Here is a 23,596-nt window from a genome sequence, read left to right as displayed (position 1 = left end):
TCCAAATGCATAGTATTTTACAAGAGTTGACGGCGCCCTTCCTTCTCCTCTCTGTGAGTAACAAACCCACAGCGATCTTTGCCCTGAGCTGTCGCTGGAGTTTATAATCTGACAATAAACTGGTCCCGAGGTGAACAATAAATTAAAGCGACGACACCAGCGGAACCGATCCAGGATGCGTGTTGGGCTCCCTCCCTGGGGCAGATCAAATTTTCCAGACAAAGGCAATCATTGCATAGCGCACTGAAGTCGTACTTTTGGCTCGAACCACATGTTAGAAAGGCTCATTCAAAGAAAATGAGTCTTTGCGTTTTTCACTACAAGCGTTGTGGAACAGGGTGCGGCGTGACACGCTGAATAAGCTGAAGTTCAGGTTTATGAGCGAGTTATCAACTGATCATTGCTCAGGGTGTGATCACTTACTGTTAGGGACATAACATTCAGATGCTCGGATTCACTGAGAACAGACTCGGGAGTCCAGCACCAGGTAAGAACAGGAACTGTACTGGGCTGTGTTATGGTGCTCTAATAACCCTATTCGTCACGGAAGTATTTCTAACTTTTCTACCGTATACATACTATCAGTTGCTGTTCCCGGGGAAGCTGAAGCAGGTGAAGATAGATGAGGTGGAACAGTTTTCAAGGGAAACGACACGCAGAGTTTTTTTTTCCCAATATGTTTAATTCCGCAGCGCACAGATTCGAGAATGACAAGGCAGTGAATTATTCCAGGCGGTCGCAGGGATGTGCCACTGAGATCCCAGTCCTGTTGTGAATGGCGGAACAGGACTGAGGGGGTGAAAGTCCGGTTACTAATTCAACATACCAGCAGAGCACACTGAGAGATAAGAAACGCAGTGAATTTAATGTTTTTTTTCCCCATCGTTCTCTGAGGAGGAACGGTAGAAGTATTTGTAAATAAATGCGATGCTGGTTGATGTATCTGTGAAGTAAATGGTTTGCCAGGTAAATTCGCCGGCGGGAAATGATCATAATTTCATACGATTGCTGCTGTGACATGGTAACCTGTTTCCAGTCAGTGAGCAATAAACTGAAGGGGAAGGGTGTCCTTATATCGCTGTCGACTTTGGCCATTTGTTATCTCTGGGAGATGCTTATTTCGGCACAGTTGCTCAGTTACTGTAATGGTCCAACTGCAGACAACTGTTAAAAATGGCTCATTATAAACAGGGTGACCTTGAAGTCAGCTCCAGGCAGAGGGGGCACAGTAAAATCTGGAGAAAGGGAATGCGTCCTGTTCAGAAGAGAACATTATTCCAAATACATAATATTCCATCAGAGTTCAGAGCGCCCTTCCTTTCCCTGTCTCTGTGCAATAAAACCAGGGCGATCTTTGCCCTGAGCTGTCGCTGAGGTTTATCATCTGACAATAAACTGGTGCTAAGGTGAACAATAAATCAAAGCGACGGCACCAGTGGAGCGGACCAGGATGCGGGTTTTCTTCCTCTCCGAAACAGTTCAAATATTCGAGAGAAACGTAATCTTTGCACCGCTTGCACTTAAGTATTAAATCCGGCTCGGACCACTTGTTAGAAAGACGCGTTCAAGCATAATGAGTCTGTCCGTGGTTTAACACAAGCGTTGTGGAACAGGGTGCGGCGTTACAAGCTGAATAGGCTGAAGTTCAGGTTTATGAGCGAGTTATCAACTGAACTTTGCTCAGTGTGTGTTCACTTACTGGTAGGGATATAAAACTCAGATGCTCAGATTTGCAGGAAACTGAATCAGGAGCCTAGCAACAGGTAAGTACAGAGACTATACGGGGAAATGTTATGGTGTTTTATTACGATAGTATTTCTCGTGTTTCTACCAGTTCAATATTGTGGATTAACGGATTCGTGTCTCTTTTTTTTATTCTGTGTATTTTTTTTTCATTGGCAAAGACGGTGTATATCTGTCAGTGATAAAATAAAAATCCCAGCAATAAAATTCGCCGGCAGTTTAAGTAAATATGGAAGTCTGCTCTCAGTGGGCATTTTACTTTGTACAACTTGCACCTAATGGTGTGGGCACTGAGAGTGATCGGGGTCTCCTGCTGCTCTACGCCGTCCAAAATCAATGTTCGGCGTTCAGTGACGCCCTTCTGCACCCCGCTGTTGGGCGCATGGTTATTTGAGTTACTGTCGCCTTCCTGTCAGATTATATCAGTCTGGCCAATCTCCTTGATCTCTCTCATTAACAAGGCGTTTTCGTCCGCAGAACTGCCGCGATTTTGTGCGTGCAAATCCAAGGAGAAGGGCATCCAATTTGATAACTTTTTCGCTGTTAAAATAAAGAACTATATAAAGGAAATGTGTCATATAAACAGATAGTATTTAAAATGATTAGCAAACTGAGGAACATCTGTAGCGGCCAATTCTAACCAAACCAAGTTGTTATTGCCTGCGATCCCCACGGACTTGATATACTTGTATGACGCGCCCTCGGCTCCAATAAAGGTTGTTTCAAAAGTCAAAGGCATGTACTCGATCCTTTATTAGCGATCAGCAAACGTACAACCTTGAAGCAAAGACGCGTACAAGTACACAAGTGTAACCTCAGCGTAAACGAGCCGATGATTACAGAAGATACGCCCCCCGGCTGAATACTGCGCCGAACAAAGCATAAATATGTAACTGATCCCTTCGCGTTTACCACGTCGCCACTGATGCGACAAGTTACCATAAAAAGCATCATAAATACACAACGCAGAATACAATGCAGATAGAGAACAGATACATGGCTCCCACAGACAGGCTCAGCTCTGATACAGGGTTTTCCACCTGGAATATTAACAGGCTGTCTGTTTTGTTGAATAATTCTAGTATTTTGTTTATTTATTTTAAAAGCGTTTTTGTCAGCTCGCTCTTTTGGATGCATGGCGGATCTACATTGTGTTTAACAAGTGTCATGTAACTCTGATAATGGCCATCTGAATGCTCAAAGAAATCTTGACCGGAGTTTAGGCATTAATTATGTTCTTAAGGTCCTGCTGGAGAAACTATAGTGCTTCAGGACAAAATGTCGCGAAGTTATGGGTGATTCTGCGTTGTTCAGGATGTCAGAGGGTTTCTATATAGACTCAAACCGTATATTGCCAGAAGCGTCAACGTCAGGCGATGTTAAACTGAAATGAGATGGTGAGAATCAGGTGTGACTGAGAAATCTGTATAATTCAGTGACGAGAGGAATAGATGTCCCATTTGTCCATTACTCACCATAGCACCACCAGTGGTAGGAGGACCAAAGCAGTCTGCTCAGCCTGTCTAACCATTCCATGGACACATCACTCCCGGTCCAAGACACAGGATTGGTTCCTAAAACAGAATTGCCCACAATATAGCGAGCAGATACCCTGGAGAATCCTGGCCCAGTGTACAATCCATGGAGAGAGTGGAAATGGGCATTGTGTGGCTGTGGGTAGCTGGCCGCGGGTAGGTCAGGCCATGTCGAGTGTTCGGTGGATAGGCCCAAGATGTTTGGAAGAGAGCGACTCAGTTAAAGTGCTTTCATTTACACCTCAAATAATATCTGAATTTTCTGTTAATCTTGTTTGTTACAAAGCAGAAAAATCTGACCAGAACTGTCCTCAAAATGGATAACGGAATGAGCAGTGGAGGAGTTCCAGTGACGTCAACATCGGGAAAGGACACGGGTATGTTGGCGAATTATTTTAATTTATAAATATTGCCTTGACTACGTGTCTGGATTTAATTCAATATCGGCAAGTCACAAAATATTTGTGAAAACTGAGCAGAGAGATGAGAGAGAGAGTTACCATCTCTGGGGGAAACACAGTCACACGTGGAAGGGGTACAATTACCGTCTGCTCCTGCTCCTCCAGAAGATTGAGATACACATTAAAACAGTGAGGTGTTCCAGAGCACAGGAATTCTGCAGATGCTGGAAGTTTCGAGCAGCACAAAGATACACAAAATTTTGGCTGACTCAGCAGGTCAGGCAGCATCCATCGAGAGGAATAAACAGTTAACGTTTCAAACCAGGACCACAAGGAATAGAAAGTAATCTGACAATATCCAGAATTTCTGCCCCTTCATTTCCAGTCTGATGAAGGGCCTTGGCCCGAAACGTTCATTGTTTATTCTCCACCGTAGATGCTGCCTGGCATGCTGAGTACCTCCAGAAATTTGTGAGATATCCCAGAGATTTTCTGAGGAAGGGGTTGACCGGAATTGCAGAAAGTAACCCAGGGCAAAGCAGTGGTGATGGGCAGTACCAGGAGAGTGATGGTGATGGGTTACTACTGTATATTCCCAGCAATAGGCAGAGTCCTTTCCAAACACGGAGGTATATTCTCGGGGACACGAAACAGCAGCCTTCCACAGATGGAACTATACCCCCTTCTACACCCCCCGTGCCCCCCAACACGCAGCCCCCCGACCCAAGCCCTTTCCTCTTCCCCCCCCACCCAACCAATGTATATATATTCGGACTGTATTTGGTGATCTTGTGGGCACATGGCCAAGTGGTTAAGGCATTCGACTAGCGATCTGAATGTCGTGAGTTTGAGCCCCAGCCGAGGGAATGTGTTGTGTCCTTGAGCAAGACACCTAATCACACATTGCTCTGCGATGACACTGCTGCCAAGCTGTATGGGTCCTAATGCCCTTCCCTTGGACAACATCAGTGTCGTGGAGAGGGGAGACTTGCAGCATGGGCAACTGCTGTCTTCCATACAACTTTGCCCAGACCTGCGCCCTGGAGTGTGAACACTTTCCGGGCGCAGATCCATGGTCTCGCAAGACTAACGGATGCCTTTATTATTTGGTGATCTTTAGGTTCCAGAGAGAAAGTTGCTGCCCAATATGGGGTCGGTAAGTTCTTTAATTTTCGCCATTGTGCTTCACAGGTCCGAGCTCAGTGATCGCCGAGCTCCTGGCAAGCTGGAACGATTTCCAGCTGCTGCAGTTGACGGATTTCTACCGGGACAGGCTGGAGCAGGCGATGGAAGGAGGGATGCACGGAGTGAGCCTGGCGTTAACGGCCGAGAATCAGTTCAGCGGAGAGGAACATCGGGTGAGTGGGAGGGAGAATGGGTTTGAATGTTCACACGTCACAGGACTGATGGGTGTCGGAACTCTGACTCAGCGGATAATAAAGCATAAAAATAAATCAGAAATGAATATATATAATTCTTAAAACTGTGAATTTGAAGGAATGATTAAAAAAGGTGTAAACACTCCAGTGGCGGCTCAATGTTCAGAGCGAGGGGAGCCGGTAACAATTGTATGAGGTAGCAGTAAAGGAGCTTAAATGGAAATATGGTAGGAACTTTCATTCTGGGAAGACTGTACAGCGTGACAGTACGATGTCAGTGAGAGTTGGGACATCAGTCATGGATGCCACAGGAGCTGGAGTGTGTTCTGTTCTGGGTGGAGATGATTGTGTTACAATCTGTAACTGCAAACAGTGTGGATCGGGGAATACTGCCATGTTGTAATGTGTAATCACTGAATAAACCTCCACCAGAAAAGGCAAAGGAAAGGCGTCAGGTGTCAGCCGGTAATCCGCTGTCATGTTGGACACTGGCGGACTGAGGAAATGAATCACAACATCTTTTCTGCAACTTCTCTGAGACTGTTCACTCTGTTATAAAAATCTTCCTAACTTCTTCATCAGTGATCATTATTTTCTGATTTCTGTTTACACCATCTAATCCAGTGAGGAATTATTTATGGATTTTGACTGCTCAGTGTGATCCCGTTACAGAGCACATTATTTACTTCTCATTCTCTGTGTGAATCTGTCAGTCCCCAATATGTTCACCGTTACTCTTCACAGAAAATCTCTGATCTCGCTGATAAGGGAGAGCGGGCGGACAGTTCTAAACTCCTCCTGAGCCTGGTGATGGAGAAAGGCTCCCGCGCCCGGAGGGTGATGTGGGAAACCTTTGTGAAAATGCAGAACTGTGTCCCAAATTTGGACAAAATACTGAAGGAAATACAGATATATGGTGAGATAATATCAGCAATTAATTTAAATTTGGATCACAACACAGCACACTTTACAAATTTACAAAAATGATTTCCTCAATTTGTTTAAATTCATCAGGTTGTGATCCCTCCCATCGACCAATTCCCGCTCAACTTTTACTAGAGTTTCTCAGTGAGCTGAAAGGTAAGTGACCGTGCATTGAACATTGCAGAGTATAACGCTGAGATAAGCCATTAGGCCTATCATATTGTGCCGAAACAGCTAAGAAGTAAATCAGACACACCCAAGCTCTAATCTCTGCTTCCTACACCATGTCCATATGCGTCCATCTTCCTTACATCCATGTGTCTATCCAAACGTCTCTCAGAAGTCTCTAACAATTTGCCTCTACCATCGTACCAGGCAGTGCATTCCAGGCATCCACGACTCTCTGATTTAAAAAAAAAACTATCTCTCACATCTCCCATAATCCAACCCCCTCTCACCTTCACTGCAGGCCCTCTAGTAATAGACATTTGAACCCCAGGAAACCTATTCTCTCTGTCTACTCTATCTAAGCCTCTCATAATGTTGTCAACCTGTGTCAGAGCTCCCTCGGCCTCCGATGGTCCAGAGAAAACAATCTAATTTTCTCCAGCCTCTCATGATAGCACATGCCCTCTGAACCAGACAGCATCCTGGTGAATCTCTTGTGCTCCCTCTCTAAAGCCTCAACATCCCTCCGGTAGTGGGGCAATTGGAACGGTACGCAATGGCCCAGATGAGGCTGAAGCAGAGTTCATAATGTTGAAACCTGACCTCTGTTTCCACCAACGGTGGTACTTTACGTCGGGCGGTTAAATTGTTGAGCCACAAAAATCTGACCAGGTAAATGTTGGTACTGTGACAGAGAACACAGTGAGACACAGGGAAACATGTTTCCTAGAGGGAGAGATTTCAAAGAACATTTTGAGGAAAGAGGCAGAGAGCTGGCGAGTTTGACTAGAGTTGTCACACCGCTCTGGGACCTGCAACTACAGATCCCCACCGGAGTCTGGGTGGAGAAGGGGGCGATCCGGAGAATGGAAAAAAAACACACGAAAAAGTCAAAACCTTCTCTTGCCAGCCACTGCCCCCTCCTGAACAGCCTCATCCTTAACCATTTTCTAAACTCCCCCAGTTCCTGCAGATTATCTTTTCTTAGAGTTGGGCGTCCACTGAAGTTCCAGTCACAGAATAGTAATAATAGCATCACTTTAATTAGAAAAGCAGGTAACATCCCAACCGGTCTGTTCAACCACAGAGCAGCATATGAACACCGCTGTGTTTACATCTGCACTCCCTCGTGCAAACACTGCTACAGTGTTAGAGAGGGTGAGATTGGGGGACATATTCCTCAGCTCAGTCTACAGAAGCTGAAATTCCTGTCTACCGGCATTGTGTGATGGACACTGTGGAAGGGTGAGAGATGGGAATTAGGACAGGGAAACTGAGGGTTGTGGGATAGCGACAAGGAAGGTGCAAAGGACTGAAAACATCTATAAATAATATTGTAATTAGTTAAATTGTGATGGTCTGGATGGGAAGCTCACTGCATCCATAAACCCATCACGTCAGAGAAAATAGAGCCCGGGGCAGTGCATGGGCTCAGAGATTGTGAGGCTTCATCACCGCAGACTGAGTTGGACAGAGGAGAGAGTGTAAGAAAGACAAATATCACAAAACTTATTAACATTGCATCAGCCCATGTTTCACTGATTATTCGAACCTCTTAACAGAAATATAAGGAATCTCGGCCAGAATCCTGGTTCAGTCTCTTTCATTTACAAGAACAAATCCCAAAGACAATAATTTAAATCTGGGACCAGAGATAGACGAATCAGGAACTTTACAAACTACTCATGTCTTTGTCACCTCTGTTAATGATGTTCCAGTCCACATCCGGTCAATGAAACCCCTCAGTTTCCCTGCACCATGGGTTTGGTAAATCGCTACAAGCTTGTCCTTCACTAATCCTCATGTTGTTTGCCGAGGGAACAGACATGACAGTGAATTTCCCACAACCATTTCTGAATATCAAACAGATACACTCCCTGATTATTGAAGAACATCATTTCTCCCATTCTCACACTCTCTAAAGTAAATATGTACACAATCAATGTTTTCCTACACTCCCAATCACAGCCAAGTACAGTGAATGGAAACCCCAAACACTCCTGACAGGGTCCTAAAACACTGTGAGACCCCAGACGTCCCTGACAGGGTCCTGACACACTTTGAGACCCCACACACTCCTGACAGGTTCCTGACAGACTGTGAGACCCCCCACACACTTGACAGGTTGCTGACACACTGTCAGAACCCACACACCACTGACAGTGTCCTGATACACTGTGAGAACCCACAGACACCTGACTGGGCCCTGACACACCACACACTCCTGACAGAGTCCTGACACAATGTGAGAACCCACACACACCTGACAGGGTCCTGACACACTGTGAGATAATACATATCCTTGATAGGGTCCTGACACACGGTGAGACCCCACACACCCCTGACAGGGTCCTGACACACTGTGAGACCCCACACATCCATAACAGCGTCCTGACAGACCGTGAGACCCCACACGTCCCTGACAGTGTCCAAACACACTGTGAGACCCCGGACACCCTTGCCAGGGTCCTGACACACTGTGAGATATTACATATTCTTGATAGGGTCCTGACACACGGTGAGACCCCACACACCCCTGACAGGGTCCTGACACACTGTGAGACCCCAGATGTCCCTGAAAGTGTCCTGACACTCTGTGAGACACCAAACACCCCTGGCAGGTTCCTGACAGACTGTGAGACACCACACACACCTGACAGGGTCCTGACACACTGTGAGACCCCACACACTCCTGGCAGGGTCCTGACACACTGTGATACCCCACACACGCCTGACACGGTACTGACACGCTGTGAGACACCACACGCTATTGACAGGTTCCTGACACACTGTGAGACCCTGCACACGTCTGACACGGTCCTGGCACACTGTGAGACCCAACACACCCCTGTTAGGGGACTGAAACTCTGTGAGACCCGACTCACTCCTGACTGGGTCCTGACACACTGTGAGACACCACACGTCCCTGACAGGGTGCTGACACAGCGTGAGACACCACACACCCCTGACAGTGCCCTGACACACTGTGAGAACCCACACACCCCTGACAAGGTCCTGACACACTGTGACACCCCACACATGTCTGACAAGGTCTTGACACACTGTGAGAACACAATGTGAAACCCCACATTCCCTGACAAGGTCCTTACGCACTGTGAGACACCCCACACTCTTTTGGGCGTCCTGACATACTGTGATAACCCGCACACCCCTGACAGGTTCCTGACACAATGTGAAACCCCAGAAGTATGACAGTATGACAATGAGACCTTACACAACCCTGACAGGGTCCTGACACATTGTGAGATACCACACACCTCTGACAGGATCCTGACACACTGTGAGACCGCACACAACCGGACAGGGTCCTGAGACACTGTGAGACCCCAAACGTCCCAGACAGGGTGCTGACACACTGTGAGACCTCGCAAGCCCTTGACAGGTTTCTGACAGACTGTGAGAAAGCACACACACCTTGCAGTGTCCTGAAGCACTGTGATACCCCAGGCGTCCATGATAGTGTCCTGACACACTGTGAGACCCCACACACGCCTCACAGGTTCCTGACAGACTGTGAGACCCCACACACCCCTGACAGGGTCCTGACAGACTGTGAGACACCACACACCCCTGACAGGTTCCTGACATACGGTGACACACCACATGTCCCTGACAGGGTCCTGACACTGTGAAACCCCAGAAAACCTTGGCAGTGTGCTGACAAACTGTGAGACCACACATACCCTGACAGGGTCCTGACACACTGTGAGACTCCACACACCACTCTGTGTCCTAAATCACCCCTGACAGCGTCCTGACACACCGTGAAACCCCACAAGTACCTAGCATGTACCTGTCACACTGTGAAACCTCACACACCCATGACAGGGTCCTGACACACTGTGAGACTACACACACCCCTGACAGGGTCCTGACAGACTGTGAGACCCCACACACCCCTGACAGGGTCCTGACACACTGTGAGACCCCACACACCCCTGATAGGGTCCTGACAGACTGTGAGACACCAAACGCCACTGTCAGTGTCCTAAATCACCCCAGACAGTGTCCTGAAACACTGTGAGACCACAGACATCCCTGACAGTGTCCTGACAGACCATGAGACCCCACACACTCCTGACAGGGCCCTGACACACTATGAGACCCCACACACACCTGACAGACTCCTGATACACCGTATGACTCCACACACTCCTGACAGGGTCCTGACACAGCATGAGACCCCACACACCCCTGACAGGGTCCAGAAACACCATCAGATCCCACACACCCCTGACAGCGTCCTGACACACTGCGTGACACCACACACCTCTGACAGGGTCCGGACACACTGTGAGACCTTACACACCCCTGACAGGGACCTGACACAGTGTGAGACCACACACGTCCCTGACAGTGTCCTGACACACTCTGAGACCCCACACGTCCCTGACAGTGTCCTGACAAACTCTGAGACCCCACATGTCCCTGACAGGGTCCTGACACAATGTTAAACCCCACACAACCTTGGCAGGGTGCTAACGCACTGTGAGATACCACACACCCCTGACAGGGTCCTGACACACTGTGAGACACCACACACCCCTGACGGGGTCCGGACACACTGTGAGGCACAACACACCACTCTCAGTGTCCTAAATCAGCTGGGATGGTGTCCTGAAACGCTGTGAGACCACAGACGTCCCTGACAGGGTCCTGACACATCGTGAGACCCCACACACCCCTGACGGGTTCCTGAAACACCATGAGACCCCACACGTCCCTGACAGGTTCCTGACACAATGAGACACCCCACACACCTCTGACAGCGTCCTGACACACTGTGAAACCCCACAAGTCCCTGACAGGGTCCATACACACTGTGAGACACCACACATTCTTGACAGTGTCCTGACATACTGTGATACCCCGCACACCTCTGACAGGGTCCTGACACAATGAGAGACCCCACACAACCCTGACAGGCTCTTGACACACTGTGAGGCACCACATACCCCAGACAGTGTCCTTACACACTGTGAGTCCGCACACGTCCCTGACAGGGTCCTGACACACTGTGAGACCCCACACACCCCTGACAGGGTCCTGACACACTGTGACACCCTATACATCCCTGGTAGGTTCCTGACACACTGTGACACCCCACACATGTCTGACAGGGTCTTGACACACTGTGAGAACCCATACACACCTGACCGGTTCCTGACATACTGTCCGGACCCACACACAACTGACAAGGTCCTCACACACTGTGAGACCCCACACACTCCTGACAGTGTTCGGAAACACTGTGAGACACCAAGTGCCACTGTCAGTGTCCTAAATATCCCCAGACAGTGTCCTGAAACACTGAGACCACAGACATCCCTGACAGGGTCCTGACACACCATGAGACCACACACAGTCCTGACAGGGTCCTGACGCACTGCGAGACCCCACATGTCCCTGATATGTTCCTGACACACTCTGAGACCCTGCACACATCTAACAGAGTCCTGACACACTGTGAGACCCCACATATCCATGACAGAGCCCTGACACACTGTGAGACCCCACAAGTCCCTGACAGTGTCCTGACACACTGTGAGACCCCACAAGTCCCTGACAGGGTCCATACACACTGTGAGACACCACACACTCTTGACAGCGTCCTGACATACTGTGATACCCCGCACACCCCTATAAGGGTCCTAAAACACTGTGACCCACACGTCCCTGGCAGGGCCCTGACACACTGTGACACCCCACACAGTCCAGGCAGGGTTCTGACACACTGTGAGACCCCAGACACCTCTGACAAGGTCCTAAAACACTGTGAGACCCCACACACCCGTGACAAGGTCCTGACAGACAGTGAAACCCCACACGACCCTGACAGGGTCCTGACACACTGTGAGACCCCACACACCCCTGACAGGGTCCTGAGACTCTGTCGGATCCCACACACTCCTGGCAGGGTCCAGACAGGGTCCAGACACCCATGACAGGATTCGAACACACTTTATGATCCCACACACCCCAACCACCCACCCACAGTGCAGGTGCTGATCAGCATAGCTACCACTTTGTATTTTGAATAAGTAATGGTGAGAGGGGAGAGGGACCTGTGATTGCCCGACCTGTTCCTTTGACAGAATGCCCACTACCTTTTTCTCCATCTCCATACGCCACATCAACACTGGGGAGTAAAAGTTTCTTCCACAGGAATAAATGACAGCTGTGACAGTAGTGGGAGGTTGTCCAGTATGGGACATTTGGGGGACAGTGAACTACCCGGGAAATACTCACCTTCACAGTACAGTTAATTGTGAAAATGTGATGATCTGGTGTTTATCTATACCAGGCCTCCGTCCAGTCTAGGGTCTGTTAATGGAATTTACTTTACTGTTCGAGCATCCATTGATTAATCCAATTAATGCAATAATTTTCAGCTAACTCTTGTGTACTTAAATACTGAGTTCTGAGGTGAGGCATCTAACAGTTTGGTCACTGTCTGTTCCCATGGAAGATGTTCAACAGAAACACAAGGAGACTCTGCGGGCACAAACTGAAACCCTGAGAGTGAACACGATCCTGATGAGGGAGAAGGTGAAGGTTTTCCAGCTGGTTGATCGATACGCTGAGCTCACGGTCATTTCTACTGTTCGAGATCGGAGACTGGTGGAACATGAGCTGCTAGCAAGAGGCAGAGACCACGAGGAGTGGAGAGAGGAACATCTCCGCGGAGAGCTGGAAAAAATCCGCACTGATCAGCTGTTCCAGAGCAGCTTTTCCCGGAGTAATTCCAAATCTGGGAGTTCGGCAGCAGTGGCCGGAGTCCCGGGGATCGGGAAAACAACAATGGTACAAAAGATTGTCCATGACTGGGCCACAGGGAAAATATACCAACAATTCCAGTTTGTCTTCAGTTTCAAATTCCGGGATTTAAACACCATCACTTGTCAAATAAACCTGAGGGAACTGATTCTGGATCAGTATCCGTACTTTGGGAATTTACTCAGAGAGGTCTGGAAGAACCCAGAGGGATTGCTGTTTATATTTGATGGTTTGGATGAATTCAATGACAAAATTGATTTTGCTGGCAGTCAGAGAAACACAGAACCTCGGTCCACATGCACAGATCCTGAATTCAAGTGCAAGGTGTCTGACATTTTGTACAGTTTAATCCAGCACAAGCTGCTCCCAGGGTGTTCAGTGCTGGTCACCACCCGTCCCACTGCGTTACACTTATTGAAAATGGCAGAGATCAGTGTCTGTGCTGAAATCCTGGGATTTGTTGGCAAGGAACAGAAGGAGTATTTCATCAGGCATTTTGAAGATCAGACGGTGGCAGCAGCTGTTTTCAAACACGTGGAGGAGAACAAGATTCTGTACACCATGAGCTACAACCCCTCCTACTGCTGGATCCTCGCTCTGGCACTGGGCCCCTTCTTCACACAAAGAGTCAGCGACCCGCAGCGAGTTCCCAAGACCATCACCCAACTGTATTCCTACTATATTTACAACTTCCTGAAAAACCACGGCCGTGAGATTGAGAACCCCCGTGATGTGTTTCTCAGTCTTGGTCAGATGGCCTTCAGAGGGGTGTCCCAGAAGAAGATTGTGTTTACAGATGGAGATTTAATCAACTACAATCTGCAGCCTTCCCAGTTCCTGTCCGGGTTCCTGATGGAGCTTTTGGAGAGAGAAGATTCTGCCCGGAGCGTGGTGTACACATTCCCACACCTCACCATCCAAGAGTTTGTAGCTGCTATCGCACAATTCCTGACTCTACATCCCGAGAATATCCTGAAATTCCTCACTGAAGCCCACAGCACGACAGATGGGCGATTTGAGGTATTTCTCCGTTTCGTTGCTGGTCTCTCCAACCCAATGACAACTCGGGGCCTGGAGGAGTTTCTGGGTCCATTTCCTCATCAAACAACCTGCCGGGTGATTGACTGGGTGAAGGAGGAGGTTAAACGCCAGAGTGGAAACACATGGAGTGAATCTGGTAAAAGGAGTCTCCTGAACACATTGCACTACCTGTTTGAATCTCAGAATCGTGGACTGGCTCAGGCTGCAGTGGGATCTGTGGAAACACTTTCATTCAGTGGAATGACACTGACCCCGATTGACTGCGCGGTCCTGTCTCATGTCATCGGACTCTGTGATAGAATAAAACGTCTCGACCTGGAGTACTGTCACATTCACTGTGAAGGAATCCAGCGGCTGGGACCCGGGCTGCACAAGTGCCGGGAGTTGAGGTAACTTGATTTATCTCTCACTCTGAACTGTGAAACTGTCCCATTGTGTTGTTTCAATGTAAAGGGATTTGGGTAAATCTGTGATAAATCAGATTGAGAAGAGTTGTGACAAACGCCATCCCCTTACCTCCTGTGGGATTTCTCTTAGCTGTTACCCTTCTCCTGTGGGATCTCTCTTATCCCTGCCCCTCCCGACCCTCTCACGTCAGGAACACGTTTCTAACCATCGAGGAATGGGACAGAATATGTGGAGTTTACAGGGTCACACCGACAGACTAAATTACTGACATTCGGTGAATACCCTGGAGCTGGGCACTGAGGGACATTGACAGTGATGGGAACTCCGATCAGTGATTTACTGAAGGGTTTAATGTTTCCTGAAATATCCGAGTGAGAGAAATTCCCTCAGACCCTCGGCTTGAATCACTTTGTTCATCAATTTGTCTGTTTGTGTTTAGACTGAGTGGTAATGAACTGGGAGATTCAGGAGTGAAACTGGTGTCTGCGGCTCTGAGGAACCCGGAGTGTAAAATACAGAAACTGTGGTAAGTACCAGACTGTGGGAGATTGTGTTTACAGTCACTGGGTGTCTGACACTGAACATTAATGTGATCAGTAATTGTGTTACTGATAAACACTGGGGATTTGTACCGTCTCCTGTCTCTCTGTGTCCTTCACCCTCACTCTCTCTCATCTCCAGGCTGGAAAGTGTCGGTCTCACAGATTCTGTTGCCGAGGATCTCGTCTCCGCTCTCAGTACAAACCCATCACTGACGGGGCTGGACCTGGGATTAAACTCGCTGACAGACCGATCTGTCCCCGCTCTCCGCCGCCTCATACTGACCCTCCCGAGTCTGGAGCGGATCTGGTGAGTGTTTGTGTTACTGTTCAATGTGATAAAATATCAGCGGATCCGCGGGTTTTCTGGTGATATTTGTCTGTGAGTGTTGTCCCCTGTTACTGACACTGTTGTGTGATCTGTTTATTTCATCTTTATTCTCCCATCTGTTTCAGGCTGTGGTACAATAGGTTCAGTGAGACCGGGGAGAAGGAACTGAGATCTCTGCAGGGAGTCAAACCTGGACTGAGAGTGGATCTGTGAACATCTGAATGTGTGAACATCCCCGCCCGCGGGATGCCGACATTTTGGCCGATTCCACGCGCCAGGTTTAATTCCCAACCGTTTTTAACGGAACTAGCTTCAGGCTCGCGCTGTGCGTCGCTCGCTGGTCTCCCGTGGTGACGTATTTTCGCCTCCTGTCCAGCGGCGCTGCTTCTGCCGGATGTGCGGGTTCGAGACCCCGGGAATGACACAGACAGGAAGAGCCCGGGGGCCGGGGCTCAGTCTGGGACACCGGTGTCCCGGGGTGGGATTATCCTGGGAGTGCGTAATGCTGGCTGGCTGCTGCGTTCACGGGCAACTTTTACGTTTGATGCCGGGGAATTACACAGTCAAGAAGGGCCCGATGATGGCGGGTTTTTTTCTGAGACACGGGTGACTCCTGACCGGCGTGGATAACTGCACTCACATCATCTCTATACTGATTCCACAACCTACGGACTCACTTTCAAAGAATTTACAACTCATGTCATTATTATTTAATATTTTATTTGCACAAATTTCCCTTCCTTTGCACGTTGCTTGTTGATTAGTCTTTGTTTTTGTATAGTTTTTCATAAATTCTGCTATATTGATTTATTGTCCTGTAAATGACTGCAATAAAATGAATCTCGGGGTAGTATATGGTGACAAATAAGAACTTTGATAATAAGCAACACGCATCAAAGTTGCTGGTGAACGCAGCAGGCCAGGCAGCATCTCTAGGAAGAGGTGCAGTCGACGTTTTAGGCCGAGACCATTCGTGAGGACGAACTGAAGGAAGAGCTAGTAAGAGATTTGGAAGTGGGAGGGGGAGGGGGAGATCCAAAATGATAGGAGAAGACAGGAGGGGGAGGGATGGAGCCAAGAGCTGGACAGTTCATTGGCAAAAGGGATATGAGACGATCATGGGACAGGAGGTCCAGGGAGAAGGAAAAGGGTGAGGAGGGGGATACCCAGACGATGGGCAAGGGGTATAGTCAGAGGGACAGAGGGAGAAAAAAGAGAAATAATAAATAAATATGTCTGGGGCCCTGACTGTCCAATCACACACTCCCGGGGTTAGACACAGCGTGAAGCTCCCTCCACACTGTCTCATCACACACTCCCGGGGTCAGACACAGCGTGAAGCTCCCTCCACACTGTCTCATCACAGACTCCTGGGGTGAGACACAGCGTGAAGCTCCCTCCGCGCTGTCCCATCACACAATCCCAGCGACTCCCTTGTCCATTCGTCCCCCCCCATCCCTTCCCACCAATCTCCCTCCTGGCACTTTTCCTTGTAAGCGGAACAAGTGCTACACATGCCCTTACACTTCCTCCCTTACCACCATTCAGGGCCCCAGACAGTCCGTCCAGGTGAGGCGACACTTCACCTGTGAGTCGGCTGGGGTGATATACTGCGTCCAGTGCTCCCGATGTGGCCTTCTATATATTGGCGAGACCTGACGCAGACTGGGAGACTGCTTTGCTGAACACCTACGCTCTGTCCGCCAGAGAAAGCAGGATCTCCCAGTGGCCACACATTTTAATTCCACGTCCGATTCCCATTCCGATATGTCTATCCACGGCCTCCTCTACTGTAAAGATGAAGCCACATTCAGGTTGGAGGAACAACACCTTATATTCCGCCTGGTTAGCCTCCAACCTGATGGCATGAACATTGACTTCTCTAACTTCAGTTAATGCCCCACCTCCCCTTTGTACCCCATCCCTTATTTATTATTTATTTTTTCCCCCTTTTTTCTCTCTCTTTTTTCTCCCTCTGTCCCTCTCACTATAGTGGGTTCACCTCCCCCTTTCTTTCTCCCTACGCCTCCTGTCCCATGACCCTCCCCCTCCTCCATCTCTGTATCCCTTTTGCCAAGCACCTGTCCAGCTCTTAGCCCCATCCCTCCTCCTCCTGTCGTCTCCTATCACTTCGGATCTCCGCCTCCCCTCCTACTTTCAAATCTCTTACTATCTCTTCTTTCAGTTAGTCCTGACTAAGGGTCTCGGCTCTAAACGTCGACTGTACCTCTTCCTAGAGATGCTGCCTGGCCTGCTGCGTTCACCAGCATTTTTGTGTGTGTTCCTTGGTTAACGTGGCCGCCAGGGATGGAGTGAGACACAGACTTACAATGGCCACTGTCGCACACAGAATCTATGACGAAGGAACATGCGGTGCCCGTGGATACAATCCCGGGATCGAGTGTGTTACCAATCGTAATAACGGTATTTTACTTTGTGTTTTATATCGTCTTGGGTATTGCATGTATGTTTTAATTCTAATAATTTTCTCATTGAATAAACTAATGTATATATCTCAGATATTCACACATACACATATACATGTGGGTTTTGGGGAGGAGGGGTGAGGGGTTTGGGAGGAAGAGGAGTGACGGGACGAGGAGTGGACTGATGAGACGGTGACCGTGGCGAAGTCACTGACTCAATAGGGGACGAAAAGGGACAAAAGTTCCTGTCAGAAACTGTTTGCGACGTGGATAATATAGAGAGAGGGTGAGGAGGAATGAAACGACAGGAAGGGAGCGGGAGTGGTGGGACTGGGAAGGAGGGGAAGTGATGGGACATGGAGAGAGTGGAAGTAATGGGGCGGGGAGCGAGGGAAATGGGACGTGGAGGGAGGGGAAGTGATGGGACGAGGAGCGAGGGAATCTGATGGGATGGGAAGAGAGGGAAGTGACGGGACTGGGAGAGAGGGGTCTGATAGGACAGGGTGGGGAGGAACAGAATGAGGAGTGTGAGGGAGTGATTCATTCAATAGTAGAGGAAAACTGAGAAGTACCCATGGGGAGGAATGTAGCTACGGGAAATGCTTGGCACCGTTACCACCGCACTCCCAACTCCAAAATACCGCCTCGATTTTCCCTCCTCTCCTCAGGTGGCCTGACACGAATCCTTCAGCTTGTCCCGTGGAGCGGAGAACGTGTCTTCACTGAGGTCTGTCAAAGGCAGGAGTGGGCGCGGGCTGGCTGGAGAAGATGGAGGCGAGGTCTGTCGGTGCGGGCTGGTTAGCAGGGGCGGGGTGAGAGGGAGGGATCAGATTGAGGAGGGGAGGGGAGAAAGAAAAGGTGCGGAGAGGAGACGAGATGAGTAAAACCATCATCGCCTCTGCGTCGTCCATTACCCACTCCCTCAGCATCTCTCTCCCTCACTCCCCTCTCTCCCCCCTCTGTCCCCTTTTCCCTCTCCATATCCTCCCCCAGCTCTCTCTCCCACCCTGTCCCCCAGCCCCACTCACCACCCTTTATTTCGTTTCTCCCTCTGTCCCTATCTCTCTCTCTACCCCTCCCGCGCTGTTGCTCCCACCCATCTCTTTCTACCCTCTTTTACTGTCCAGGCCCCCAGTCTCTCTACCGTCCCCCACGCCACCTCGCCCCGTCTCTATATCCCCGGTCTCATCCCAAATCTCTCCCTCACCCCGGCTGCTCTCTCATCTACGATTCCTCTCACTCTCCTCCTGGTCTATCTCCTGTCTTGGTCTCTCCATCTCCCTCACTGGCCTTTCTCCCCGTTTCACTCTCCCCCCCCTCCCCAGTCGTTCTCTCTCCGCCCTCCCAGATTCTCTCTCTCCCACATTCCCTCTCTCCATTGGTCTCGTTCAAAGTTAAAAGCAAATTTATTATAGAAATGCTTCTATGCCACCGTATACAGCTCTGAGAGTCAGTTTAGAAACATAGAACATAGAAAACCTATAGCACAATACAGACCCTTCGGCCCACAAAGCTGTGCCGATCATGTCATTTCCTTGCAGGCATCCACAAAAAACAACATAAAATAATAACCACAATAGAATCAATGAAATATATCTGCTGATGGTCATTAGACAGGGCTTTCTTCCTCCAGGGTCCTCCACTCTCTCCTCACCCCCGTCTGTCTGTCCCAGACTCTCAGTCCCTCTACAGACTCTCTACTCCAGAGCTCTTTCTCTCCCGTCTGTCTCTCTCGTCTCTCTCTCTCTGCCGTCTCCCTCTCTTTCCACCCATCACCTGAACGGTGACTTTGAGGGTGAGAATTGGGGTGGGGGTAAATGTCTCTGTCTCCCTCTCTCTCTCTCTCTCTTTCTCTCTCGCTCACACACACACACACACACACACACACACACACACACACACACACACACACACACACAGTCTGTCTCCGCAGTCCTTTTCTCTCAATCCCAAACCCCAGACTCTGCCACGGGAGGAAGTGCGAGGAGAGAGAGAAGGATTGTTGGAGAGAAAGATTTCAAGGCAGTTGAGAAAAAAGGGAAGGTCAGTCAGACAGGCAGACAAATACAGGAGAGAGACAGAAAAAAAAACAACAGAAAACAAACCCGAGAGAGAGAGTGAGAGGGCAAGTCGGAGAGAGCAATGAGTAAAACCGAGGGAGTGAGAGGTAGAGACAGAGACACACAGAGAATTCAAGTGAATGAGAGAGAGAGAGAGAGAGAGAGAGAGAGAGAGAGAGAGAGAGAGAGAGAGAGAGAGGGAGAGAGAGACAGAGAAAGACAGTGAATGTCAGGATCACTGTCAGTCAGAGACGAGATGTGGACGGAACAGCGACGCGTGAGAGGTTCCATTCAGAGCAGCAGAAACTCGCACCGCAGCTCGGGAACAGGAGGAACTGGCGAACGGAGCGAGAATGGGAAACCTCAGACCCTCCCCTTGTGCTGCCTTGGTTACTGTGTTTGGGTCAGAGAGAATGGAACTTCCCACTCCCCTGTCTGAGTGTGTGTAGCTCTCTCACCATCTTCTCTCCTCTGTCCGCACGCCTCACCTCCTCCATCTCCCCATCCTCCTCAGCCGTCACCATCCTCACACAGCAGTATGTCAGTAAATCTCCAGAGAAGCACAATACAAACCACCATTAGAATAGTCGGGAAGTTCTGAGCAATTGAGAAATGAGTGTGCCCGTCCCTCTGGTTTTATCAGCTTGAGCCCAGAAAAACAAAACAATACATATTGACGTGTATAACACATATATCGCATAATATCTTGGTCTGAAACCGATCTGGAATCTTATAAAGGAAAACAAGGACTGAAATGAGGAATTTTGAAAAACACCATGTACACTCGAACCCACTTACATCAACTCCACCCAGGAAAGATGGATGAACAGAATAAGACATAAATACTTTACACAACAGTCAGATAAAACTTCTAAGGAAATATTTTCATTAACGGAAACATGATTAACCACTGCAACGAACATATACTATTCTGATAAGAAGTACACGGAACTGAAATTAAATTAAGGCACACGGATGAAAAATGAAGGAAGTATCACGACAGAAGAAACTGTTAACCAATGGAAGACCATGAACTCCAGACCCGGCAACATCCTTGTAAATTTCCCCAAAACTGTATCATACTACTTCAGCGTGACATCCCATCTCCTGTACTTAACTCTTTGATACATGAAGGCCAATGTGTCTAGAGCTTTCTTTACGACTCTATCTACCTGTGACGCCACTTTCAACAAATTATGGATCTGTATTCCCAGCTCCCCTCGTTCTACCGCACTCCTCAGTGCCCCACCGTTCAACCTCCCCTGGTTAGTTCTACTGAACAGTAAAACCTCGCATTTGTCTGCATTAAATTCCATCAGCCATTTTTCAGCTCATTTCTCCAGCCGGTGCGGATCCCGCTGTAAGTCATTATAGCCTTCCTCGCTGTCCACTACACCTCCAATCATGTTGTCATCGGCAAATTTCCAGTAAACCACATTATCATTCAGATGGTTGATATAGACGAGAAACAGAAACGTTCCCAGCACTGATCCCTGCGGCACTGTACGAGTCACAGGCCTCCAGTCAGAGATACAACACTCCACCTCCGCTCTCTGGATCCTACTACAAAGCCAATGTCTCACCCTGTTTACTACGTCATCCTGAATGTCGAGCGACTGAACCTTCGTGACCAACCTCCCACGCGGGAGCTTGTCATCTGGTCACTTATACAGACACAATCACGTGGCAAACATCATTCACAAAAATCTTGCTTTAAAAGGCAAACTCATAAAAGGTGCCATACATTACTACAAATACAATCCGCGTCCTGTTTTAGAGAGAGCCCGACAATAACATGACGACCGACCCATTATCACGGGTGGGGCAATCCATAATACTTGGGATATCACACCAGGACACCCAGTTGTAAGCAGGAAGTAGAGGTGAGAATACGTGTGGAAGTCAGAGATAGGTATACGAATAACAATAGTAGTAGTAATAATAATAATAATAATAATAATAATACTTGATGATCTCCTCACAAATATTGCCCAAGACTGCCGAAGTGCCAGCGATGTAGATTGGGTCAAATCTGCTACGTGCTCCGGGACCGCTTTGAGAAGTGAAGTGAAGATGATACTGAAAGTTGGACCGTTGCACTCGATCACTTGCGAGGGAACGAGACGGGTCAAGCGGCTTCGGCGATAGTGGGGACCTCTTTTGGGACGAATGGCCATCATCCTACTCGTTTCCAGGTTGTTAGAGAGAAGAGAGAAAACAGACACTTCAGTAAAAAAATCGAAATGCTGTGAACCCTACATTCGGTGGCATAAGGAAGGAGCATGTGATCCACATGCAGGAAACAGCGTCCCCTAACGCCTTCACCAGCAGTTTGTGGGATGTTAACCAGGACAGTCTGGGACAAAATCACCAAGAAATTACCATCACTTGCAATGGCAGAAGAAACCACACACTGGACCATTGTTACACCACCATCAATAATGCCTAGCGTGCTATTCCACGCTCTCACTTCGGGCAGTCTGACCACCCGGCTCTTCCTGTAATCCCTGAGTATAGGAAGGGACTGAAGACTGCAGCGCCTGCAATGAAGACCAAGGTACGGACAAGGGAAGCGCGGGAGCGCCGACAGGACGGCTTTGAATCGGTGGACTGGACTGTATTCAGAAATTCATCTTCCAATCTGGATGAGTATGCTGCAGTTGTTACCAACTTCATTAAAACTGTGCGGATGAGTGTGTGCCTGCAAAGAATTACTGTAAAATCCCAAATGAAAGGCCGTGGATAAACCAGCGGTACGTCTCTGCTGAAGTCTATATCTGTAGCAATTAACTCTGGCGACCTGGGTGTGTACCAGAAAACCAGGTATGATTTGCAGAGGACGAAGCGACAATTTCGTACGAGGTTGGAGGCGACATCGGATGTAGGACAACTCTGGCAGGTTTGAAAGACATTGCATCCTACAAAGCAAAACACAACAGTATAACGGGCAGCGATACTTCGCTACCAGATATACCCAACGCCTTCTATGGGCGCCTTGAAAGGGAGCGTATAACTGCTGCGCCCGGTGACGCTGTGATCTCCGTCTCAGAGGCCGATGTTAGTCTGTCTTTAAAGACAGTGAATCCTTTCAGGGTGAAAGGTTCGGTGGAATTCCTGGTAAGGCTCTGAAAACCTGTGCCAACCAACTGGCGGGACTATTCAAGGATATTTTCAACCCCTCACTGCTACAGGCGGAATTTCCTACTGCTTCAAAAAAAATCAACAATTATACCAGTGCCTAGGAAGATTAGTGTGAGCTGCCTTAATGGCTATCTCCCGGTTGCACTCGCATCGACAGTGATGAAATGCGTTGAGAAGTTGGTCATGACTAGAGTGAACTCTTGTCTCAACAAGCATCTGGATCCACTGCAAATTTCCTATCGCCACGACAGGTCAACGTCAGATGCAATGTTAGCGGCTCTTCATACGGCTTTAGACCACCTGGACAATACAAATACCTATGCAGGATGCTGTTTGGTGACAATAGCTCAGCATTCAACACCAGAATTCCCGCAATCCTGATTGAGAAGTTACAGAACCTGGGCCTCTGTGCCTCCCGGTGCAACTGGATCCTCGACTTCCTAACTAGAAGACCACAGTCTGTGCAGATTTTTGATAATATCTCCTCCACGCTGATGATCGACACTGGTGCACCTCGGGCCTGTGTGCTTAGCCCACTGCTCTACTGCCTGTACACCCATGACCGTATGGCTAGGCATTGCTCATCTGTAAATTCACTGATGATACAACCATTGTTGGTAGAATATGATATGGAGACGAGAGGGCGCACAGGAACGAGATATACCAACTAGTGGAGTGGTGTCTCAGCCACAACCTTGCCCT

The 23,596-nt window shown here is 48.7% G+C and overlaps 1 protein-coding gene and 1 pseudogene across 1 annotated transcript; one reads left to right on the top strand and one right to left on the bottom strand.

The window, feature by feature from the left end:
• The first annotated feature begins 3,594 nt into the window (after nucleotides 1-3,594).
• On the top strand, nucleotides 3,595-15,480 carry LOC140208334 (NACHT, LRR and PYD domains-containing protein 3-like). The gene is made up of 8 exons (XM_072276930.1): nucleotides 3,595-3,655; nucleotides 4,871-5,037; nucleotides 5,803-5,974; nucleotides 6,073-6,138; nucleotides 12,641-14,378; nucleotides 14,837-14,923; nucleotides 15,079-15,246; nucleotides 15,393-15,480. The coding sequence occupies exons 1-8, from the start codon at nucleotides 3,595-3,597 to the stop codon at nucleotides 15,478-15,480; spliced, it is 2,547 nt and encodes an 848-aa protein (XP_072133031.1).
• LOC140207379 (uncharacterized) lies at nucleotides 9,904-12,296 on the bottom strand (annotated as a pseudogene).
• Nucleotides 15,481-23,596: the final 8,116 nt, after the last annotated feature.

Source organism: Mobula birostris, chromosome 13, assembly GCF_030028105.1.
Source record: "Mobula birostris isolate sMobBir1 chromosome 13, sMobBir1.hap1, whole genome shotgun sequence".
Lineage (NCBI taxonomy): Eukaryota > Metazoa > Chordata > Chondrichthyes > Myliobatiformes > Myliobatidae > Mobula > Mobula birostris.
The sequence above is the reverse complement of the archived record's forward strand: the minus strand, read 5'-3'. Positions and strand labels throughout refer to the sequence as shown.

Coding starts and splice junctions, on each gene's coding strand:
- LOC140208334 (XM_072276930.1), top strand. CDS start 3,595: ATGGATAACGGAATGAGCAGTGGAGGAGTTCCAGTGACGTCAACATCG. Junction 5,038..5,802: donor TCAGCGGAGAGGAACATCGG/GTGAGTGGGAGG, acceptor TACTCTTCACAG/AAAATCTCTGATCTCGCTGA. Junction 15,247..15,392: donor CCGAGTCTGGAGCGGATCTG/GTGAGTGTTTGT, acceptor CATCTGTTTCAG/GCTGTGGTACAATAGGTTCA.